The 21,649-nt window shown below is 38.2% G+C and overlaps 3 protein-coding genes across 3 annotated transcripts; 2 read left to right on the top strand and 1 right to left on the bottom strand.

The window, feature by feature from the left end:
- Positions 1-1,457: 1,457 nt before the first annotated feature.
- On the bottom strand, positions 1,458-10,490 carry PKNH_1213100 (MORC family protein, putative; the record flags this gene model as incomplete). The annotated part of the gene is made up of 1 exon (XM_002260147.1): positions 1,458-10,490. One exon carries the CDS (start codon positions 10,488-10,490, stop codon positions 1,458-1,460), a length of 9,033 nt encoding a protein of 3,010 aa, XP_002260183.1.
- A 6,935-nt stretch (positions 10,491-17,425) lies between these two features.
- On the top strand, positions 17,426-18,109 carry PKNH_1213000 (telomere length and silencing protein 1, putative; the record flags this gene model as incomplete). Its single annotated transcript, XM_002260146.1, has 1 exon — positions 17,426-18,109. One exon carries the CDS (start codon positions 17,426-17,428, stop codon positions 18,107-18,109), a length of 684 nt encoding a protein of 227 aa, XP_002260182.1.
- Positions 18,110-19,028: 919 nt separating this feature from the next.
- On the top strand, positions 19,029-20,134 carry PKNH_1212900 (leucine-rich repeat protein; the record flags this gene model as incomplete). The annotated part of the gene is made up of 3 exons (XM_002260145.1): positions 19,029-19,109; positions 19,320-19,867; positions 20,011-20,134. The coding sequence occupies 3 exons, from the start codon at positions 19,029-19,031 to the stop codon at positions 20,132-20,134; spliced, it is 753 nt and encodes a 250-aa protein (XP_002260181.1).
- Positions 20,135-21,649: the final 1,515 nt, after the last annotated feature.

The raw sequence follows: 21,649 nt of genomic DNA, 5'->3' as shown, positions 1-21,649 counted from the left end.
AAAAAGGTAAAAAGAAGTTAAAGGTAAAAAGGTAAAAAAAAGTTAAAGGTAAAAATGGCATGTTCATCATAATGGTGTGGTGCATACATATACAACACACGTACAGTACACAGTGGCAGTTTTCACAACTGTGATTTTTTCAAAAATACGAAACAGTAGCTTTTTAAAACATAACATAAAAATGACAAGGTGATATGTTACTTTGGTGCGACAGGGAGAAAAGGCTAATTAAATGAATTAACAAATTAAACTGTGCCGCTATATGGGCACATTTTTTTTTTTTTTCTTCTTTTTTGCGCATATGGATCGGGTGGGCTGGGATTGTGGCGTTCTCGCCTCCCCCCTCCATAATATACACACATGCTCCCATAATACGTGTGTTTTGTTCCTGCGAAGATTTACTTTGGAAGGATCAATTCCACATCCCCGCAGAAGTAGCAGAGGTAGGAAAAATAAATGTGTAATTATATACAGCACATATGCCGTGCAAATTGTACTGCTCGACATCTCTTCTAGAAAAAGAAAAAAAATAAAAAAAAAAAAAAAAAAAATGGGGGCGCTCAAAAAAAGGTTGCCAACAAAAAGGGGTCGTATCGTCTCGTACGGTTAAAAGGTGCAACACATGCACATGCACCGTTCATGTGTGATCAAACCGTGTCATTATAAGGAGAAGGATTGGACATTTATAGATTCTCGGTGTGAGTGATTCCCTTGTGCTGTGCTCATAACCCCCCCTTTCTCATTCCTCTTCTTCTTCTTCTTCTTCTTCCCCTGTGTGTGTGCCATTTAAGTCTCTTCATTCGGAACGGAAGAACTCCGAGGGGAACCCAATTCAAGTGAAGACACTGAAGATGTTCTATTAACGATAAAGAGTAAATTAGATACTAACGGGAGAATGTTCTTGGCGACTGTTACACCTCTGCACAAATTCAATTTCATCAGGACGGTAACTTGCGATGATGTGCAAAAAAGGAGGAGTACAAAGAAAAAGTGTTCCATAAAATTTGCGCTGCGTAAAATAAATATCTATTATTTTCCCAAGCCAGGTATGTGTGCGAGGGAGGAAGGATTTCCCGTCTCTTTATGTTTTTCACCTGACATACTAGTTAAATACACTTTCACTGATACATCAGGATGATCCTTTTCTCCATTTGATTGGCCTACATGCTATTATGGGGGAAACACCATTTCCTCCAGAATCTTCTCCTTTTCCTTATAACACGGTTGTGGATTAGTGGGAACAGAGGCAGGGCGATAAAAGTTATGCATTTTAAGGGGTCCCTTTATGCGTGGATAAAACAAAGTTGCACTTATGATGCACAGTGCATGCAAATTAAGCTACACAATTTGCGGGATACTCTTTTTTTTTTTTTATGTGTATTTTATTTTTTTTTTTTTTTTCTTTCTTTTCTCAATATTGTATAAGGAGGAGTGAATTTTTTTTTTTTTGGTCCCTTTTAACTGCTCCAGTCGTCGGCGTAATTTTCCTCCTCCATTTCATTCCCATCTTCGTGGGAGTTGTTGAAGTTTTCCTTTTCCTCATCTTCGTCCTCTACAACCTTAACCATTTCATTGTGCTCTTCATCCTCCTCTTCTGGATCGTACTCTTCCTCATCTTCCTCCTGTTCTTCTTCAACATGTCCTTCTTCTTCCTCTTCTTCTTCTTCAACTTCAACTTCTTCACCATCCTTTTCGCCGTCCTCCTCCTCATCTACTTCATCGTCCGCTTCATCATCCCCCTCACCATGGTCATCATCGTCAACTTCTCCGTGACTGGTTTTTTGTTTCTTTCTCTCCTTCATTTCATCCTCTTCGGCGTATTCGACTTTATCATTCTGATCCTCCTCTTCGTTGTGCTCTTCCTCCTCTGCATCGGCGTGTCTCTGCTCTTCGTCTTCCTCCGGCACATATTCTTCATCATCTTCGCCCTCTTCATCGTCGTGATCATCCTCTTCATCATCTTCCCCTTGGGAGTGTTGCTTCGTTTCCTCTTTCGATTTATGTGAATACTGCTCATTCATTCCTTCGTCCTCCACAGCGCCTTCCTCGCCTTCCTCGCCTTCCTCTTCGGGTGGCATATCATTCTTTACCGCTTCTTTCTCCTCACCGGGAATATCCTTCTCTGCGGTTTCTTTTTCTTCTTCTTCCTCCTTTAAGTTGGAACAACTGTCTTCGACTTTATCCCCAGTGGATGCACCTGCCGCATTTCCCGAATGATCAGCTTCTACCACTTGTGGTGCATTAACCAACTCCCTCCTTCTCTTTCCCTCGTGGGTTCTGCTTTCACCACATCTGGGTAGATGTGCTGTTCCGCGTTCCCTCCTTTGTGATTCTCCTTCCTTATGAGACACAACCTCCTCCTGATCATTTCTCTTTTTACCTTTATCAGTGTGCACTATTTTGTAGGCCTTCTCATATTCATTGTCGGAGTAATTTTTGGATGGTTTGTTACTATACTGCATATTTTCAAGGTACCTCTTCAATTTAAAGTCGCGGGATTCTCTCCACTTGGTTAGCTTAGCCGTGTCTTCACAGATGCACAGGTAGTATTTAATCAAACTCACCAGTTTCTTTTTAAACAGCAGGAAGGCATAATTATTCTCATGGACAAATTCCTGTTTGCTAATGGAAGGCTTAAGCCAATTGGGTACATTCACAATGACGGTCAGAGCATACTTGTATAGATTTCCTTCGTATAAAGATGGGTTCGGAGGGTATTTCGAAAGAGACAAATTATATGCAGTGTCTATAAAGGGCGCATCCAATCGTTTGATTAATCTATTCTTGTAATAAAGGAGAATTCCCGCTTCACAAACTCTATTAACTTCTATACTGCTACTTGTGTTGTCGTTTAGGAACCCCATCATAATGAATGATCCATACTCATAATCAGAGGGCGTGAACAAATAATGGAACTCAACCATCCTGTAAAGTTTTCTTCTTAGAAAATTGTACAGAGTATACTTATGGGTGTTATTTATATAGTACTCGTCTTTTATTTTTAGTGTGTCCATATATACGTTAACATAATTTTCTTTTCGTGCTTTTTCATTTTCTTCATTCTTCGAATCATTATTATTCATGAGATGAAGATTTCCTCTTCTTCTTCCTCCCACTCCGCTTTCGTTTTTTTCCCTTTTATTCTTTGTCTTCTTCATTCTTTTTCCTCCTTCTTTTAAGGATGTCGGTTTGGAGGAGGCAGGTGGTTGTTCTTGATTTTCCGCTGCATCTGGATTCTTCACAAGCGTTGAGTCATTCAGTTCTGCATCCTTTGTTTCTTGTGCCTTCTCTGTGTTTTCCGCGTCACCGACGTATTCTCCATTTGGAGTCGCCTCTCCGACATTGATTTCCGTGCCCTTTGGTAGATTCGCCGTGTTCGCCTCTTCTCCTTGCTGTGCATTCTCCACGGTGTTAGAATTTTCCGCGGCGTTCACGTTTGCGTTCACGTTTGCGTTCACGTTTGCATTCGCGTTTGCGTTCGCGTTTGCATTCGTGTTTGCGTTCGCATTTTCTTTGCCTTCATCCTTCTCCTCCGTTGCATCATCATCGTCTTCATCATCCTCCTCCTCATCGTCATCATCGTCTTCCTCTTCATCGTCGTTGTCGTTTTCTTCATCATCGTCCTCATCATCCGAGTCGTTTCTATGTACATGTTTGCGTTTTTTCACTTCCTGCGATATTCCATACTCTAACGCTTCTTCCAGTTTTTTTTTCTCCAGTTTTGTGAACCCGTTTTCATCCACTTCGCTATCATCTTCCTCATTCGTTTCGCCTTCCTTGGCACTAATCTCGACGTTGCTCTCCACCACATTGCCGACAGCTTGACCAGAGGGGGCTTCCACACCTCCACATCTATCTCCTTCGTTTGAACCCTTTCCACTGTTTCCCTTACATCCATTTATATCACCATTACTACTCGCTTCCGTTGCTCCAGGAACTTCTAAATTATCAACACTGGCTTTGTTGATACTACTATTACTACTACCTGGCACCTCTGCCTGAGGTTCCTCTTTCACATGGACCTCACTAGGCATTCCATCCTTGTTCAAATCGTTCATCATGTTACCTTGATGGGTATTCTCATCTCCGTTTTTATCTATTCCTGGGTCGTCATTCCTAGCAGCAACTACGGTATCCTTTCCACTGGGTAGGTTATCAACTCCTCCTTCTTTCCTCACATCCTGATTCACTTCGCCCTTCACTGCTACAGTTGAATTTCCATCCTCCGCATTTGTCGTATTCTCTGCTTCAGCACCAGTTTTTCCATTTTTTGTGACTCCCTTTTTTATTTTTTTTCCCTTCTTAGTCCTCTTTCCCTTATGTGCACCCGTGGAAGATGTACCTGTGGCATCTGGTACCCCTCCGTTCGTAGTGTGCTCGTCTTTCCTCATACAGGTCGGTATCAGCAAAGTGTTCTGGAGAAAAATGTTAGTACTTCTCCTCAGGTATAGCCAATACAAATAAGTAGACAAGCAATAGTCGATGCTATCTTTGGGATGATCCCATAAAGGGAATATGGGACTAACGTTGTACTTCTCCTTCGATATGGACGGATTCAAATGTGAGTTGTATTCGAAAAGATTCATCTTTTTCAAAATATCATTGCTGTGTTTAAATTCCTCCTTTTCATAATACCTACTTTTGTTGCTCTTTGGGAGGGTTGCTGCTTTTGCCCCTTCTACTTTACCTTCATCCTTTTGGTTCCCTGCTGAGTTACCATCTCCATCATTGTCTGCTCCTCCTTGTGGAGCGGAATCCACATCATTGGAACTACCAACAACATTGGGATATTGTTCGCTCACCTCATCTTTTTTGATGTCATCCGTCGCAGTACCTTCACCGATGTCACCAATAGGGGCAATCGTATCATCCTTGTTGTCTGTGTCGAGATCCTTATTCTTGTCACTGTCTTCCTTCATCTTATCGTCTGCACTACATTCTTGCTCATCCTTAACCAGTGGTGTGTTGTTGTTCTTTTCTCCGACTTGGGAAACCTGTTCGTCCTTCTCTCCATCTGTAGTCGTGCCATTATCGACCTTGCTCCTTTTATATTTTTCCGTTTCCTCCTCGTGTTGATTATAATGCGCCTTTCGCTTAACTTCCCTGTTGCTCAGTTTAATGTCTTCTATGCAGTGAAGTTTTCTGGAATCGTCCACCCCGTTAGTCACCCCGCTGGATGCACCATCTGTTATTCCCCTCTTCTTTTTGCTACACTTAATTTCGTCAATACTGAGGGGAGAGCTGCTGAGGTAGATGTTATTATTCGCGGGGGAAAATACAATAAAATCCATGTCATCTCTAAAATCCCAATATAGTAACCTCGTACCACTATAAGTGCCAAGGATATTAATCTGCTCGGCTAGGAGACTGGGGCTATTGAATGGTGTATACGACATGAGTAGCTTCTGATGGTGTCTATGCTCCGACTTGTTGGCAATATTTCTATTTATTAATTCTTTATTCGGTAATTTCCACATGCACAACGGAGTAGCTAGCTCCTTGGCGTCACAGTGATTCATTAATTCTAGGGAGAGTAATCCTATACCGATGGTATTTATTGTTCTGGACATTATAGCACAACTGTGTGAGATACGAGCAAAAGACATTTTAAAACCCACTCCATATTTTATATCAAAAATGCTATTTGCATTTTCATTGTAGAAATATTCTTGATCATAATTTTTATGATAGTATTGGTCATTGAAGGAGCATTTTTTCTTCCTCCTTTGAGTAACACCCTCGGTAGATTTTTCATTCTTATTTCCGACAGTCTGCACCTCTTCCCCAGTGGGGTTACTATTCTCTCCTGAGGCGCCTTCTTGTTGGATTCCGTCCCGCGTGGTATTTTCAGCACTACCAGAATTACCATCCCCTCTAGCGTTCTCCTTGGAGTTCACTTCCCCGTTGGATTTATTCTGATCACCAACATCTGGATCGCTATCCTCATCGGAATCGTCAATTCTGCTACTGCCTGTAAAATGGCTATTGGGAAAGTTATGCTTCTTTACAGATGCTCCCATGTCGTTTTCATTATAGGAATTGTTATTATCATAATTACGGTAATTTCCATAAAGCCTGAGAATTCTATTCATGGCGTTGAAGTCGAGACCTTCTCCGTCATCCTGAATGGACAACATTCCATCATGCTCCGGTGTCAACTCATATTTTATAAAAACATTTTCGGCTGGGTTTAACGCATGCACACAATTATCAACCAAATTGGCGAATGCACCAAAGAGCCATTTCTGCAAAGTACAAAAACTGTATAACAAGCTAATCGAATGTGTATCCCTAAAATAGTACAGTGGCATCTGCGTGGTGGATATTTTCTCCCTTGATGTATCATACTCATGAATTCTAAGTGGGTTATCTCCAGTTAGAGATAATAACCAGGCATCTCCAAAGATGGAGTTTTTTTTAAATCCTCCCTGGATGAATATACAAGGAACAGGATTCTTATTCGCTCTTCCAAGTACATTCTTTGATTCGAAAAAACAACCTACATGCCTCTGTCTAGCATTATATATAAATTCTTCATTATATAATTTCCCCTTTAGTAAATACCATCTCTTTTGAGAAAAAAAGTAAACATATATTTCGTCACTTGAAACGATTTTCAACTGATTGTCCTTATTCATGTAGGTTATTCCACTACATAACAACATCAACTTTTCTATAGTCTTTGGTTCCGCGCTCTTAAAATCCTGATGCCTCTGCGTTATGAAGATACTACTATAGTTAGACCTACAACCAATCTTCCCTTCGTATATTTCCCTTTTCCATTCTCCCGTTATTTTTATTCTCTTAAGCATATTATTTACCTGATCCTTTTCATTATCTGAGGAGTTTTTATCATCATTTAAATTCAAGGATGTGTTCGGCATGCCATTCTCCACCAAGGCATTATTCGTTAGACCGTTTAAATTTTCACACGTACTACTCTTATCTATAGACTGGCTCGTGCCCAAATTGTTTTGATAAAACTGTTTGTTGATTCCATCGCTACCAACACCGATGGCAGTGCTTCCACCTGCCTGCGCATTCCCATTGTTGAACGAATCAGCGTGCATTATATCTACGTTGTTGTAGAAAGGTCCTTCTATAGAACTGGAAGTATTATATATAAAATTTCTGCAGGCACCTCCGCTTGTGGGCACTCCGCCCGCGCCGCCAATATTGCCAACATTGCCAATATTACCAATATTACCAACATTGCCAACATTGCCAACATTGCCAACATTGCCAACGGAGCCAACGGTACCAACTTGGCCTAATGAACTGAGACTGCCTACACCACCTGCACCGACATGTGAGGGAGTATTGGTAACTCCCCCTGGTGTGTTGGAAACACTAGATGTGGTGGCAGCATTCAGACGGAAGGTCCACATATCGTCCAGTAACTTCCTCTCACGACAGTTTTTATTCGAATCAAAGTACTCTCCACCAAATAGACATAACGTATTTGTGTCTGACCAAACAAAATTCATACCATATCTTCCAATAGGAGATTCTTCACTGGAGTAATTGATGCGAACCCACATATTTATTTGGAATAAAAAAATCCACATATCATTGAGGTTCACGATATTATTGTTGTAGAGACATTTTCCTCCAAAAATTATTACTCCCTCTGTTAGATTGGTCTTTTCCCCCCGAACATGTTCACTCTTAGCTGGGTATACAAGTGAACAGTGTTGATCCCTAGGTAGAGGAATATTTCCCTTGGTAATTCTCTGGCTCCATTTGCGGGTTTCCATATCCAGTGTGTAAATATCATTAAAATAGGTATTCTCATTACTACCTCCGAAAAGAAACACAGCTAATCCAGTCTTCAAGGAGATCAAGTGTGTGGTGTGTCCATCTCTCTCTTCGGGATAGTTTCCACCAAGTGGCAATAATTTATAGTTATAATAAATGAGACTAAATGTGAGGGTATGATTGAAAGGCACCTTCTTGTGCTTGCTATTTGTTCCTCCAAACATGTATAATTTATTTCCGAATTTTACTATGCTATGTCCATAAAGGTAGGCGTGTGGTGATTCGTTCATTATTTTAAGCCACTTGATTCTCCCGAAGACGGAGGATATAAGCATATTTTTAATGTTATTCATTTTGTACGTTTCGATGTTTTTCTTAATCACCTTCATAAGTTCTTCTTCATCATCCGAAGCGTTTCCTCTGCTATTCAGAGGATTACACTGCATATTCAAATTTCTGGACATAGAGAGATAGTCTTGCGCGGTCAATCCGCCAGCTTTCTGATTCATCCACCCCATGTTACCCATCCCCCCCACAGATGCCATACCATTGTTAAACACGCCATCTGAGCGCATATTTAACATGTTATTCATGCTCGGGTGAGAACCAACACCACCTTTCTTCTTACCCACGTTAATCAAATTGTTACAAGACAAGGCGTACTTGTCATTCCCTTTGGCATATTTAAGCAGGTTGTTTAAATCAGCCTGCGTTTTAACGTTACTTAAAAGTTTTTCCGTGTCAATACTGATTCGATCCGCACTACGTGGGTTCGCATTGGCATTATTGCCACTTGTACCCCCCCCACCCGCATTTAAAACACCGTTATTATTATTACTACTTCCTAACTGGCTACTCGCAACATTAGATAGAATGTTAGAATAAATATGGTTATTCAGAAGAGCACTATTTAAATTTCTCTGGTTAAATAAAACGTTCGGTATATTATTAACACTTGTGCTATTTGAGCTGTGGTTCATAAAATCATATGAAGATTTACTCAATCCAAAAGCAGCCTCAATCCTTGCTAAACCAGAAGCATCAGGAACAACATTTCGATTGGGATCCTTCTCCAGTTTTCTTATGATATCATGTAGAATATCGTGTCCAACAACAGCACCGATATATGCATATATTTTTCCATGAGGCAATTCGTTGTTTAAAAAATCTGTTACTATCCCCCTTATACACACACGCTGATCCGGTGTAGTAATATTATGATTTGCAAGAACTTCAAGCAAATTGAATAAGGTTGGTCGATAACCCAAGTTTTCATGGTATGAATGTTGTTGCGACTTGTTATTATTATAGGCGTGGCTACTGTTTGGATGTGCATTTTGCGCATTCTGTATATTCTGCCCGTTGTACAAGGACTCACCACCACCATGTTGATGACTTGACTGATGACTATGCTGTTGATGGCCGCTATGCACGTGGTGGTTAACATTTTTCTGTCTATTCGTACATCCCAGTTTGTTATTCTTAATGAGTTCACTACTAAGGTTAGACGACCCCTGCGCGTTGCCCGACCCCATACCCCCAGCACCTAAATTGGCCGCTGCTCCGTTAAGCACATTTTTGTTGTTTACACTACTGCCATTTGCCCCAGTAACATTGGCCCCGCTGACATTTGCACCATTAACACTTGCCCCTCCGTTGTTATACAGTTTACTACTCTTCTCCTCATAATTCGAACCGTGGTATGGTAGCAAATGCGATTTGTGTACGTGGTTAGCATTCATCTGATTCAATCTGATTTGTTTTGCGTGTTGCATCTGTTGCATATGGGGGTGAGTCGAAGGGTTGTTATTATTATTGTTACCATTATTGTCCTTCGACTGAGTACCACTGGACAAGTTGGTGGAGGGTACAATGTGCGTTACGACATTGTTCGTACCGTTGTTTTGGTTTAAATTGCAACTGGACTGGTTTACCATTTTATTGATTTTTTTATTGCACACCGTGGAATTGTAGTTATCGTTATTTTCAAAATTTTCAAAATTGCTCTTGGTATTTTTAACTAGGTTGGTGATTGGTCCTTGTTGCATGCCTGGCGGAGACATATGCCTCACGCTGTTGTAGCTTGTGACGCCTTGTTTGTTTCCACCGCCTCCAACAGAGTTATTGCAATTGTTTATGATTGTGGAGGGCGACGGGTTAACGTTGTTGCTCTCTGCGGTGGCAGAGTTGTTGCTACACACACGTTTGAGTCGGTCGCCCTGGCCGTCGGTGTTACTGCCGCTATGGGCACCAAGGTTACCACCGGGCTGAGTACCACTGGTCTGGTTACCCGCTGACAAGCTTTTGTTAAAGTGAAAAAGTTGTTCCAGCCAGTCGGCAATCTTGGTGTTAAAGATGCGAGTGCCAGTGTTAATGTCAATGCCCTTTTTTGTTATGCTCACTCCTATGCACTTGTACTCCTCATTTACTTTTTGTACATGTAATGTAACACCATCACTATTTTCAGGGATAAATATATCATACACATCGGAACTTTTTTTATCGTTGATGGCTTTGGAAGGATCTAAAATGAAGTAAATTCCGGAATCATTTTGCAAACATTTGATTAAATCTAAATTGTAACTGGAAATGTTGAAAGTTTTACTCATCTTATAATTCCCCTCTTCTCTTCTCAGTTGGTTGTTATTGTTTATTTGCGCTCCTTGTTGTGCTTCACAATTGCTTTTCTTTATACTTATTTCATCAATTTTTGATCCATTTATTTTATTCATTTGAGAGTGTCAGTCCTCCTCATTTAAAACGATTCGTGCATTCAAACCCCGGCGTTCTTTTTTCGCGATAGGGATGTGTATATGGTAAGATATATGCACCTTTACGTGTGTGTATATATATATATATATATATATATATACAAATGCGTATATGGAACGTATCCCTTCTTATGGTTTGGACTTCCCCCTAGGAATTGACAGATTGGTAATGCACTTCAATCTGCCCAGCGTAACAGGTTAACAAAGCGTACGTCTCCGTATGCACCGATGAGGGGGGGCCCACTTAAAGGAAAGTGAAATCCTTCGCGTGGGGGAGGGAGGTCCGCAAAAAAGCAACGTACCATACAAAATATGCGCAACAGGCAGAACTACATTTGTGTGCGCATACAGAATGCGTTATGTTTTACAAACTCGAAGAGGGATAAAAAAAAAAAAAAAAAAAAAAAAATTGAAAATTTCGTGCAAATGTCAGGAACTCCAAGCCTGTTGGTTTGGCCTCACGGGTCGCCGCACTTGTTGCACGTGTTTTTCACACTTTTCCCAGTTCGCCCTTTTTTTAATATTTTCCCAAAACAAATATCACAACAGGAGAAGAGGGGGGGGGAGAATAAAAACTATATCACAAGATTTTAAAAAAAAAAAAAAAAAAAAGTGACTGTATAAAGTAGGCACTTCCCGCGTAGTAAAAAAAAAAAAAAAAAAAAAATATGACATGCAAGCGGTAACACGCTAATACAACACAATGGCCAATAATTAGCGCCGCGGGAGGAGGAGAGAAAAGGGGGGAGAGTTTACCATATAGCACACTTATAAATTAACCTTTATATGTATATAAAAAGAACGCGCGCATAGGGCCGAATACATATACGCGCAGTACAAATATATACGCACCAACGCACAGGAGTGTGAGGGGGATGAGGACACATATACATACAATTATGTACATATACTGATCTGAAGCGATGTGTGAACAATTTTACGATTTGGCTTCGTCAAGCACGTAAATGTATGGAGGCTGGAACATTCAGTATTGAAATAAGACATAATTCGGGGGGGAAGTAAGGAAAAAAAAAAAAACAGAAAGAAATGAAAAAAGAGAAAAAAAAAAGGGGGGGGAAATTTTCATAAATATAGCAGTTGAGTGAAAAGACTTCTGGAATTGAAAAAGAGAAGGCATTTTCTTATCATTTAATTTTACAAAATCGCTTATTCAAGTGGGTAACCCTAAAATGGAACATAATGTGGTGTTTTGGGGAATCCCAAGGGGAAAATGCGCATTCACGTATTCATGTGTATAATGCAAAATGCATATATATATATATATAATATTTGTACGTATGGGTACATGTGAAAAAAAAAAAAAGGTATACAAATACATATGCGGAGCGCAACGTAAAATGCGACGCAACGCGTACAAAACATACTCTCACATGAAAAACATGGTTAGCGCAAGTAAACGCATGAAAAGGCGCAAACACAGCATAAAAGCGCACAAATTACGCAGTATACAAATATATATACATTATTCATATATATATCATGAAAAGAAATGGGGTTATGTAAAAAGAAAAAAAAAAAAAAGAAAAGTTCATACAATTCACGCGTAAATATAATACAGGTGAAACGTAAAATTTTCAAGTTTGTCAATATGTACTAAATATATACTTTTTGAATTTCCGTAAACTCTTCATTCAATTTTCGTGGTCAGTCAATTTTTCGTATTTTTATTCTGTTTCATTTTATTTTTTTATACTTTGCTTTATTTTGCTTTGTTTTCTTTATAATTTCCGCTTAGGAAATAAAAAAAAAAAATGGAATTTTTTAAAAAGTGCTATTTTTCTCGCTTATTTTTTTTTGTCAATACAAAATATTATACATTGGCAAATTTTTAAAAATATGCTAAAATTAAAAAAAAAAAAAAAAAAAAAAAAAAAAAAAAAAAGGGGTAAAAAAATATATATCAAGTGGGAAAAATTTATTTAAATTCAGAAAAAATATTTCTCATCTTTCCCAATAACCAAATATCCGCATTTATTATATATTACGCATAAAAATATTATATGCGCTTTTTTTATTGCTTATGCGCCTAAAAGTCTCACTATATATATATATTTTTTTTTGTATGCATTTTTTTTCCTTTTTTGACCAACTGGGCGGGGGGGCAATATAGTTCGGATACTACGCGCGTGGACATTCATATATAAAATTGTGCGCCTTGAATTATTTTTAAATCTATGCTTGTTTTTTACTTTTGTTTTTTTTTTTTCTTTTTTTTTTTGCCCAGTGCACATGGGTAAGCAGAGTCTCTCTTGCGCAGGTTACATATATAAATATTATAAAATTACAAATTGTATGTTATACATTTATTATATTTCTTATTTATATATAAATCAACGCATCATTATCCATCATGTTCAAACGAACCATTTTAAATACTGTATGCAATTTACAATTTGCACATTGTACAAACTCTTGCCTCATGGCGAAAAAAAAAAAAAAAAAAATGGACCCGCTGGGCAAGAGGGTTACATCACCACATGATGCTCACATATATATATATAAATATCGTTATAATCATTTCAAGGAGGGGGTTAGTTTGTTCTTTTTTTTTTTTTTTTTTTTTTTTCTAATTTTGCATGATGCATTTATTGTGACAGGTGGGGACATTCACGTAGGAAAACAAATTGCACGGCCTTAGCATTATATACTACTTTTCTTTTTACTTTTGTTTATCTTTACGTTTGTTGGTGGTTCGCTTGCTTAGTTTTGTCAACTCTAGGTCTGGCGAGAATTCTTTCATTGCACGACGAACGGAAATATAAATGTACATATATAAATACCGTATGACACGCATGCGCAGGTACGTATATTTGCTCACTGCCCCTTGCCGTTTGTTCTTTGAGCATGCGCTTATATATGAATACACATATAGGGGAGGAAGAAAAGAAAAAAAAAAAAAAAAAAAAAAAAAAAAAGGTGCCTATAATTTCTACCCTTCTCTATGCCCAGGTGGTGAGGCAAAGGTGAAAAGTGCACAGGTGCATATGTTTATATTTGTACTTGTGCTTATGCAAATGACTCTGTATCAGGAAACCTTATCAACCTAATGTGCATTAAATAATTCTTTTATTTATTTTTTTTCATTTTCTATTTTTTCGTTTCGATTAAATTCTTTTTTTTTTGTTCGCCACTTCTGTACAAATTTACCCTTTTCCTTGGTCTGCTTATTACCCCTTCGGAAAAATGGAAAATTCGCCTGGTCTTAATTTAACCGAATTGAAAATGCGTTTCGCATACTGGACATATTGCTCCTGTTCAAATCGCCCCCCATGCGTGTGCAAAACGCATTTGCCACATTGTCCTCTCATCGTGCTCAATGGAGTCTAACTCTACATCCATCCACATTTGGAGTTCGAAAAATGTTGCCTAGACGGCTAACGGAAAAAGCGCAGAATGGGAGGAAAAGAAAAAAAAAAAAAAAAAAAAAAAAAAACTTTGTGTTAAATTCCCGAACATAAAAATTCCCATGTATGGCATACCTTTATTTTCAATTTCCGTGTCCAGTTACGCCAAAATGCTCTGTACACTTGCCAACATATTGTACCTTATGCAGAGTTACAATGCAACAATGAGACATGTTCTACGGAGCATCGCGATGGAATGCGAAATTGAATGAAAGAAAAACTCTCTGTGTCTTTAGGTACATTCAAATTGTACAGGTATTTTACTACATATAAAAAAGCTTATACTCCTTCGACGCATCCTCTTCATATTTTACATTTTTTTTCCGTCTTAATGTCAGTTCGTCCTAAGAACATTTCTTAATTTCCTATCCCTCAATGGAAGCAATTTTTATAATTCACCATTTTTACGCTTTGAAAAAAAAAATTGCCTACTCGTCCTTCCCCTCTGTGCAGAATTAACCGTCTGCATAAGGGTATCAGCCGTCCGTAATGCGCAGGATGGGGAATTACCAAATGAAGGCACGCCTGTTATCTGAATACGTAGATATTTCATTGCCTCATTGTATGACCAAAAAAAAAATGTGGGGAAATGTTAAAGGGGACAGGAAATTTTTCATAAAAAAAATGAGGTAACAAAAATGTGATTATAAAAATGCATTTCGCTTAATCACCCTCTTCCTATTCTATTTCCTTTTTTTCCCTCTTGGGGCGGGAAGGTTTTAGGTTAGCATCGCGAGTGCATAACAAAGTGCAAAAATTTACGTAGTTACGATCCGTCCGCTCATGCATAGATAATTAACCCCCTTCATACCCAACAAGGAATTTTGGAGAGTACAGAAGAAAAAAAAAAAAAAAAAAAAAAAAAAAGCAAAAAAAATACAACGTTATGACAGCTGATACAGCAGGCAGGAATGGAGGTGCTGAGACCTTTTTATCTTCACCGGAGGACTCACCTATTTTAAGTTTTGTCATTCGCTCCTGTCGTAGTAGTGCATTTTTACTTATCAAATTCGTGTCCCCTCCCATGGCGACGTCTGCACGAACATGTAACAAAACCATAGGCCATCATCGCGCCATGGGTGTCATATTATACTCCTCGAGCGCCCTGTTCACTTTCTACATTTTTAACCGATGCACTTTCGTTGCCAACTAAACCAATCCGATTGGATTTATTTATTTTTTTTTTTTAATGGACTGACAATATTATTTTTGCCATTAGACCCGTAATTTTTTGTGCCCCTGAGCACTTATAGCCTTTTTTTTCCCTTTTACCGAAATTTTTTTTTTTCGTTAAAATTTATATTTTTTCGTGCCTTTTTCTTTTCTTTCGTGGTATATTTCTTCCACCATTCGATGACTCTGATTTCCTCTTCCTGAGTCAACTGCGTCTGTTTTTTTTTTTTTTCTTCTTCTTCAACTTCTCACATTATGCGCAGTGACAAAAAAAAGGTAGCGGACCGAAGGGATGGCTTACATCATTTATGGATTTTATGTGATCATTTATTGATTCTTATATATTTTATTTTTATCATTTTTTTTTTTTTTTCCATTCATACTGTGTTCAAACGGGCACGTGTAGATGATGAAAATTTTGGGCGAGCTCCGCTTGGGGCGAATTCGTATGCACACGGTCCATATTGTAATTTAGGGCATCCCCATTTTCTCAAATTTTCATTTCGGAAGGAAAAAATTATCCAAATGGGGAGGAAAACACAATGAAGTAGTTATTTGTCGGTCTTTTTTTTTTTTTTTTTTTTTTACCCCCCCCCCCCCTGTGGGTGATAAAAGTAAGCACTAAGAACTGCTAAAAAAGTTGTGCAATTTCTTTTGGTAATTATTTGAGGAGATGTCTTACGAATTATGCAATTACATTGAACATGTGTCTGTGCGTCTACCAGGATTTGTATACATATGGAAATGTTTTCCCTTAACAATGACCGTTACCAAACTGCATGGGTAGTGGAGAAAACGTTTTTAGCAAATGCCCTGAGGGAAGATGTGCAAAATTTTAGACGGCTTAATAGGAGCAACATATTATCACGACCAGAATTTTTGCATAAAAACGATTAGACATAAAATTATCTACTTGTTTCTCTCACCAGTCATGCGTGAATGATAATCAAGCGTATGCTAAATTTGTGTATGTGTGTGTGTGGGTGGGGGGGGGAGGAATAAAAAAAAAATTCTGTAGCTTCTTATTTTACTTTCCGTTGGTTACACAACAATGGACATAAACGCACTTAAGCAACTATTCCTATTTCTTTTCATTTCGTCAGTTTTCACATGCATAGGTGGTGATCATTTGGGACGCGCGTATGGACCATGGGAACGTTGTGTTAAATTTGTGATTACCATGATGAGTATAACTTAAAAAAGAAAAAAAGGGGGAATGATCGATGCGTTTTACGTTCATAGAAGGAACAGACGCAGAGAATTATTCTACCATTTAAAATGTGTAAATGTGTAAATCTTCGTTCTCCACAATTTGGAATTTTTTCTTTTCCCCTTGGGATTTTTTTTTTTTTTTTTTTTTTTTTTTTTCCAAAGGAGCAACGATAAATTCCCCCCACGGTATACATTTGCGCGTTTTCCCTGCGCGGTGAAATTGGAACAACTTTGGAACCCGCGCGAGAGTCACCTACGCGTCTTTCCTGTACACACGAATTTCCCCAAAGTCCTTTCTCCATTTAGCAAAATTACAAACAAATTTAAAAAAAAAAAAAAAAAAAAAGAAGCGAAAATTTAGCCAATTTTATGTCACGCCAACGCATTAACTGATGCTATTTGTTTTGTGCTGCAAATAAAGGAGAGAGAGAAAAAAAAAAAAAAAAAAAAAAATGAATAAAACATTCTCCACAAGGGGGTTCCCGTAAATTATATACAGCCACGAAAGGAATAATTTTCCGCGCCTTCGTTGTACGTTCAGCGACTGATGGAATAAAGCATTCTGACGTATACATATACATATGTCGAACACAACGGTCGAATAGAGAAACCGCGCACAAAACACCGTGGTGCTCACCAGGTGCCTTTTCCCCGCTACTTTGCCCAACCATTGTTACACATATTTAATTTTTTATATGAATCTTTAAAGGTGAACTTTTTTTTTTTTTTTTTTTTTTTTCCTTACGTGATTGACGTTTGTGTGGGTACCGGTAAAGGATCATCTGGTTAAGGACCGAAGGGGGTAGGAATCACTGGACGAGACGCACAGAATTGAGATATATATAAAAAAAAAAAAAAAAAAAAAAAAATACATTACGGAGCATAACATATAGTATATAACATAGCATCTCATCGGTTGCATCTTTTATCGCGTAAGGCAAAGTGCCATACACAGTCCATTTCACGCAACAACATGTACCGCATTCTGTACCAAATTTTATACTACTTTTTGTATCGTATTTTATACCGCCTTTTGTATCGCATTTTGTATCACATCCTGTACCATCCCGGAAGTGTTTTTTCAAGATGATTAAGAAGCGGAAGGTCCGAATGGATGGAAATGGAAAGAGAAGAGTACCATTTGCCAAAGACGAGGAACTGAACGTAGCCCCCCCTGTTGGAAGCACAAAAGAAAAAAAAAGTCATGACATCAAGGATGAGGAAGAAAACAAATTAAATAAATTAAAAGCATCCCAAAATTTAAAATTACTACAATATGTGAGGTTAAAAAAGAAGGGAATAAATGCGGACAACTTAAGTAATGATAACGTAGCCACACAGGATGAAGAAAATGAAAATAAAGTACACGAAAAACATTTCACCAAGAATATCACGGAGAAGGAAATCGAAGAGGCACATATAGAAAATTTTATTCGAAAAAATATGGATCAGTTTTACCAGGATGATAAACGGAGAAAAGGCAAGAGGAGCGGCGACGACGGTGCCAGTGTTGGTACGAGTGATGGTGGTGATGGTGATGGTGGTGATGATGATGGCGGTGATGATGATGGTGATGATCCTGTGAAGGATCTGTACAAACTGTCTGACCACCTAAAAGTTAAAAGCTCTGTTGCCGCTAACCCAGAGAAGCTAAACTGCATCACAGGCATAACGGAGGTCCCCTTGCCCATTGAGGTCAAACTCAAAAATATTGAAGAGACGGAAAAGATCAAGAGGAAGCTTCTGAAGAAAGCCAAGCTTATAAATTGAAGTGGAAGAGGTAGCCAAACGAAGGAGATCATTTTGTAAATATGTTAAATGTGTTAAGTGTGTTAAATGTGTGTATAATTGCATCACCGCACCCACCCACCCCCCGCACAAACACCCAACCCCTCATTTAGTCGTTATCAAAACCTTGATGCGATATATATATATATTTTTTTTGTGTGTGTTTATAATGATTTGAGGCAAGTGAAAAAAGATAGAGTACATTAGCCACTTTTTAAATTTAATGCGAGAAGTGGAATGAAGCGTCTTTTTCACTCTCTTTTATTTCTCCCCTCCATTGGATTATTATTTTATTTTTTATTACCCCGTTAGCGGTTCCCTCCGTTGCTTCAAAAAAAAAGGGAAGGGGAATTTTTTTTAATTAATTTTTTTGTGTCTTTATTTGACTTAAATGCGCGTCTGTGAAAATGTTTCGTTTTCCACGCAGTGTGTTCGTAATAAATTTTTTTATTTTTTTATTTTATTATTTTATTATTTTATTTTTTTTTTGTGTGCTTTTCCTCTCGTTGCGGAGGAACATGACCCGAAACATATATCACTTCCAAGGCGTGCATTCCCGCCTTTTTTTCCTTTTCCCTTGTCCTTCTCACCCCTTTTTACATCTTGCCCAGCGTAACATAAAGCGGACAGGTTAACACCGAGTGTGTACATTTCGAAGCTCGTATCATTACAGAGCATTATGCACTCCACGTGAAAAAGACGCTAATCATTCTTCACCCATAAGTGAACGATTTTATTTCATGAAAAGGAAGAATTTAGAGAAGTTGCTTTTGTAGAAACGGACCAATCGGATCATAGAAATTCCGCTTAGTGCAAGCGCCGGGGGGGGGTAGGTTTACAAAGGGTCGATGGCCCCTTGTTATATTTATTCACCGTTGATAACTTCACCACGCTTGACAAAATGGATAGCCTGAATTCTTTGGAGTCCATTTACCAGGAGTACGGAAGTACTCTCAGGTATTATGGGGCGAATGATTCTTTGGTAAGGTAAAAAAGTGAACGAAGGGAAAGAACAAAAAAAAAAAAAAAAAAAAAAAAAAAAAAAAAGTGCAATCGGACTATGGTGCAATTGTACGGCGGTGTTTTACCCTCTCGGACACCACACCTAAAGGGTGAGTAGTCTCCACGAGGGGGAATATTTGAAGCTGATGCGTTACATTAACCCTGTTTACATGATGAACCCTGGCCCCAGAGCGGAGAGTCCAATGAAGAATCGGACAGTTCCGAAAAAAGGAAAAGCCTCAACGAAAACGTCAACAATGAAGAGAGCCAAAGAGTGGAAAAGTACATCAACCTTGAAAAAACATCCAAAATTTGGGCAGGCACAAACCAAATTATTAACTATAAGAAGAAAGATGTACATGAAATGCAGAAAATGATTTTCAAGCATAATAACAAAGAAATTAATTTTTCCACAAACAAGAAAATTTTAAACGTAAATAATAACAAATTGGAAAGCACAGAATTGTTAAAAGACCTCCTACATTACATCTACCAACAGAAGGACATGCAAATTTTGGGCGACTACTACTCCGGAATCATGTGTCTCGACATATCATTCAATGATCTCGTCGAGGTGGGAGAACATCTGCTTTGCCTAAGTAACCTGAAAGTGTTGTACTTGCATTCAAATAAGATAGACAGTATTAAAGAAATTCAAAAGTTGGCTTCTCTGTCCAAATTAAAAAAACTCACTGTGGAAAATAACCCCGTTATGGATACCTACGGAAAGTTCTATCGGTAAAAGAATGGGTACATGCGAAGGGCATTTGGGTTTGGGCGTTGATGCGTTTCCCCCACGCAATTCCTCCGCACAATTTCATTTTTTTTTTTTTTTTTTCTATATGGCAATAGTTATGTTGTCGCCCTTTCCCATTTTGCAGCCCTTTCGTTATTCACTACCTGCCCCAAATAAAGTCCCTGGATTTTTACGATATCATAAAAGTTGAACGGAATAAATCAGAGATCGCGTTTAACACGCACAAGTATAAGTTCAACTTGGAGTGAAGTTGGTCAGACGAACGCACAACAGTTGACACTTTTCTTTGTTTTGTTATTTTGCCACGTTACCAAGGTACCATGCTACTGCGTGACCATGCCACTATTTATCGCATAGCTGTTTTAGCCACTTTGTGACCCCGGAGCGCACTTTCTCATATCCTATTAATGAAAAAAAAAAAAAAAAAAAAAAAAAAAAAAAAAAAACACTTGGGGTAAGCATACACATGTAAGTCACCACACAGCTATCTTTTTTTGTCTACCTCGGTAATCATTTTTTTTATTCGCATTTTTGCTAGAATATGGTGCAGTTATCATATTCCCTTCAATTTTAAAAACGAATCAGATGAAAATACCACATGTATGGAGGCGTGAAGAGGACTCATGACTCCTGTATTTTCTCTTATAATTCCCCTTATGCAGGGCAACGAAAAAACGTGGCCTACGCAATAAGAGTGTATCCTTAATTGTGGCCACAAAATTAAGTGCCAAATTTTATTTTCCTCAATTGTGCATGCTGTGTCATGTCAGCATGTGTGAAATAAATATTCGCTTTTCTTTAAGAAGAAATAAGCGCACAAAGTTGTTTACTATTTCATCTTCTGCTGCGCTTATAAGGCGACAGAAAAACAGAACAGTTGAACATCTGATTGAATAACTTCTGAATTATTCGTTCTCCTCAATATGTGTGTAAAAGCGGACGAAGGATGGAATACATTATATGCGGAAACAAATGAGTACCTCATTTTTTTCGTGATAAAATTATTTGCGATAATGCCAAGAATGAAAAGAAATCAGCGTCGTATTTTTGGCACAAGAAAAATAGGACAATTTGTTCGTTTATTCGTCCTTTTTTTTTTTTTTTTTTTTTTTTTTATGACCTGTTCATATTTTTTTTTCATTATTTGTGACGTCCCTCTCAAAACTGATAACACGCCTGGACAAGTTGTTATTTTGCTTCTTCAGACAGCACTTGTATGAAGTGCTACACACACATGAAAGAACAAGTGTCAACTTGTTAGACCTCGTGATGTATACACATAAAAACATTAAGAAGGATACAAATGGGAGGAAAGAGTTTTTTTTTTTTTTTGTCACACGAGGGATATACTTCATTCTGCTTTCATGTGTGAAAAATTAATAAAAAAAAAAAAAAAAAAAAAAAAAAAAACGGTTTTCTTGAGCTCCAATTTGGAGTATAACTGTTTGCTTTTCTCACCTTCTATTTGAACCACACAACTGGAATTACTCTTGAACATATGAGAGGGGGCAGATAAGCGCATGTAGAATTAATCATATAACAACGCGTTGTAAGTATTAATAAATACTTGCATCCACGATATGTGTGTACATATGTACATATCCCCCCCTGCTTAGACCTTCTGGATGTGCAAACGTTTATATACACAATCGGATTGGCATTTTAAGTAAAGGGCGGTGTGTGTTTCAGTTTGCAAAGACATAATCTTATAAAGGCGTACACAATAGGCATATACATGAAGGTTTTATCATCCCTTCCTTATG

The sequence above is a fragment of the Plasmodium knowlesi genome, assembly GCF_000006355.2.
Source record: "Plasmodium knowlesi strain H genome assembly, chromosome: 12".
NCBI classification, from domain to species: Eukaryota; Apicomplexa; class Aconoidasida; order Haemosporida; family Plasmodiidae; genus Plasmodium; species Plasmodium knowlesi.
The sequence above is the reverse complement of the archived record's forward strand: the minus strand, read 5'-3'. Positions and strand labels throughout refer to the sequence as shown.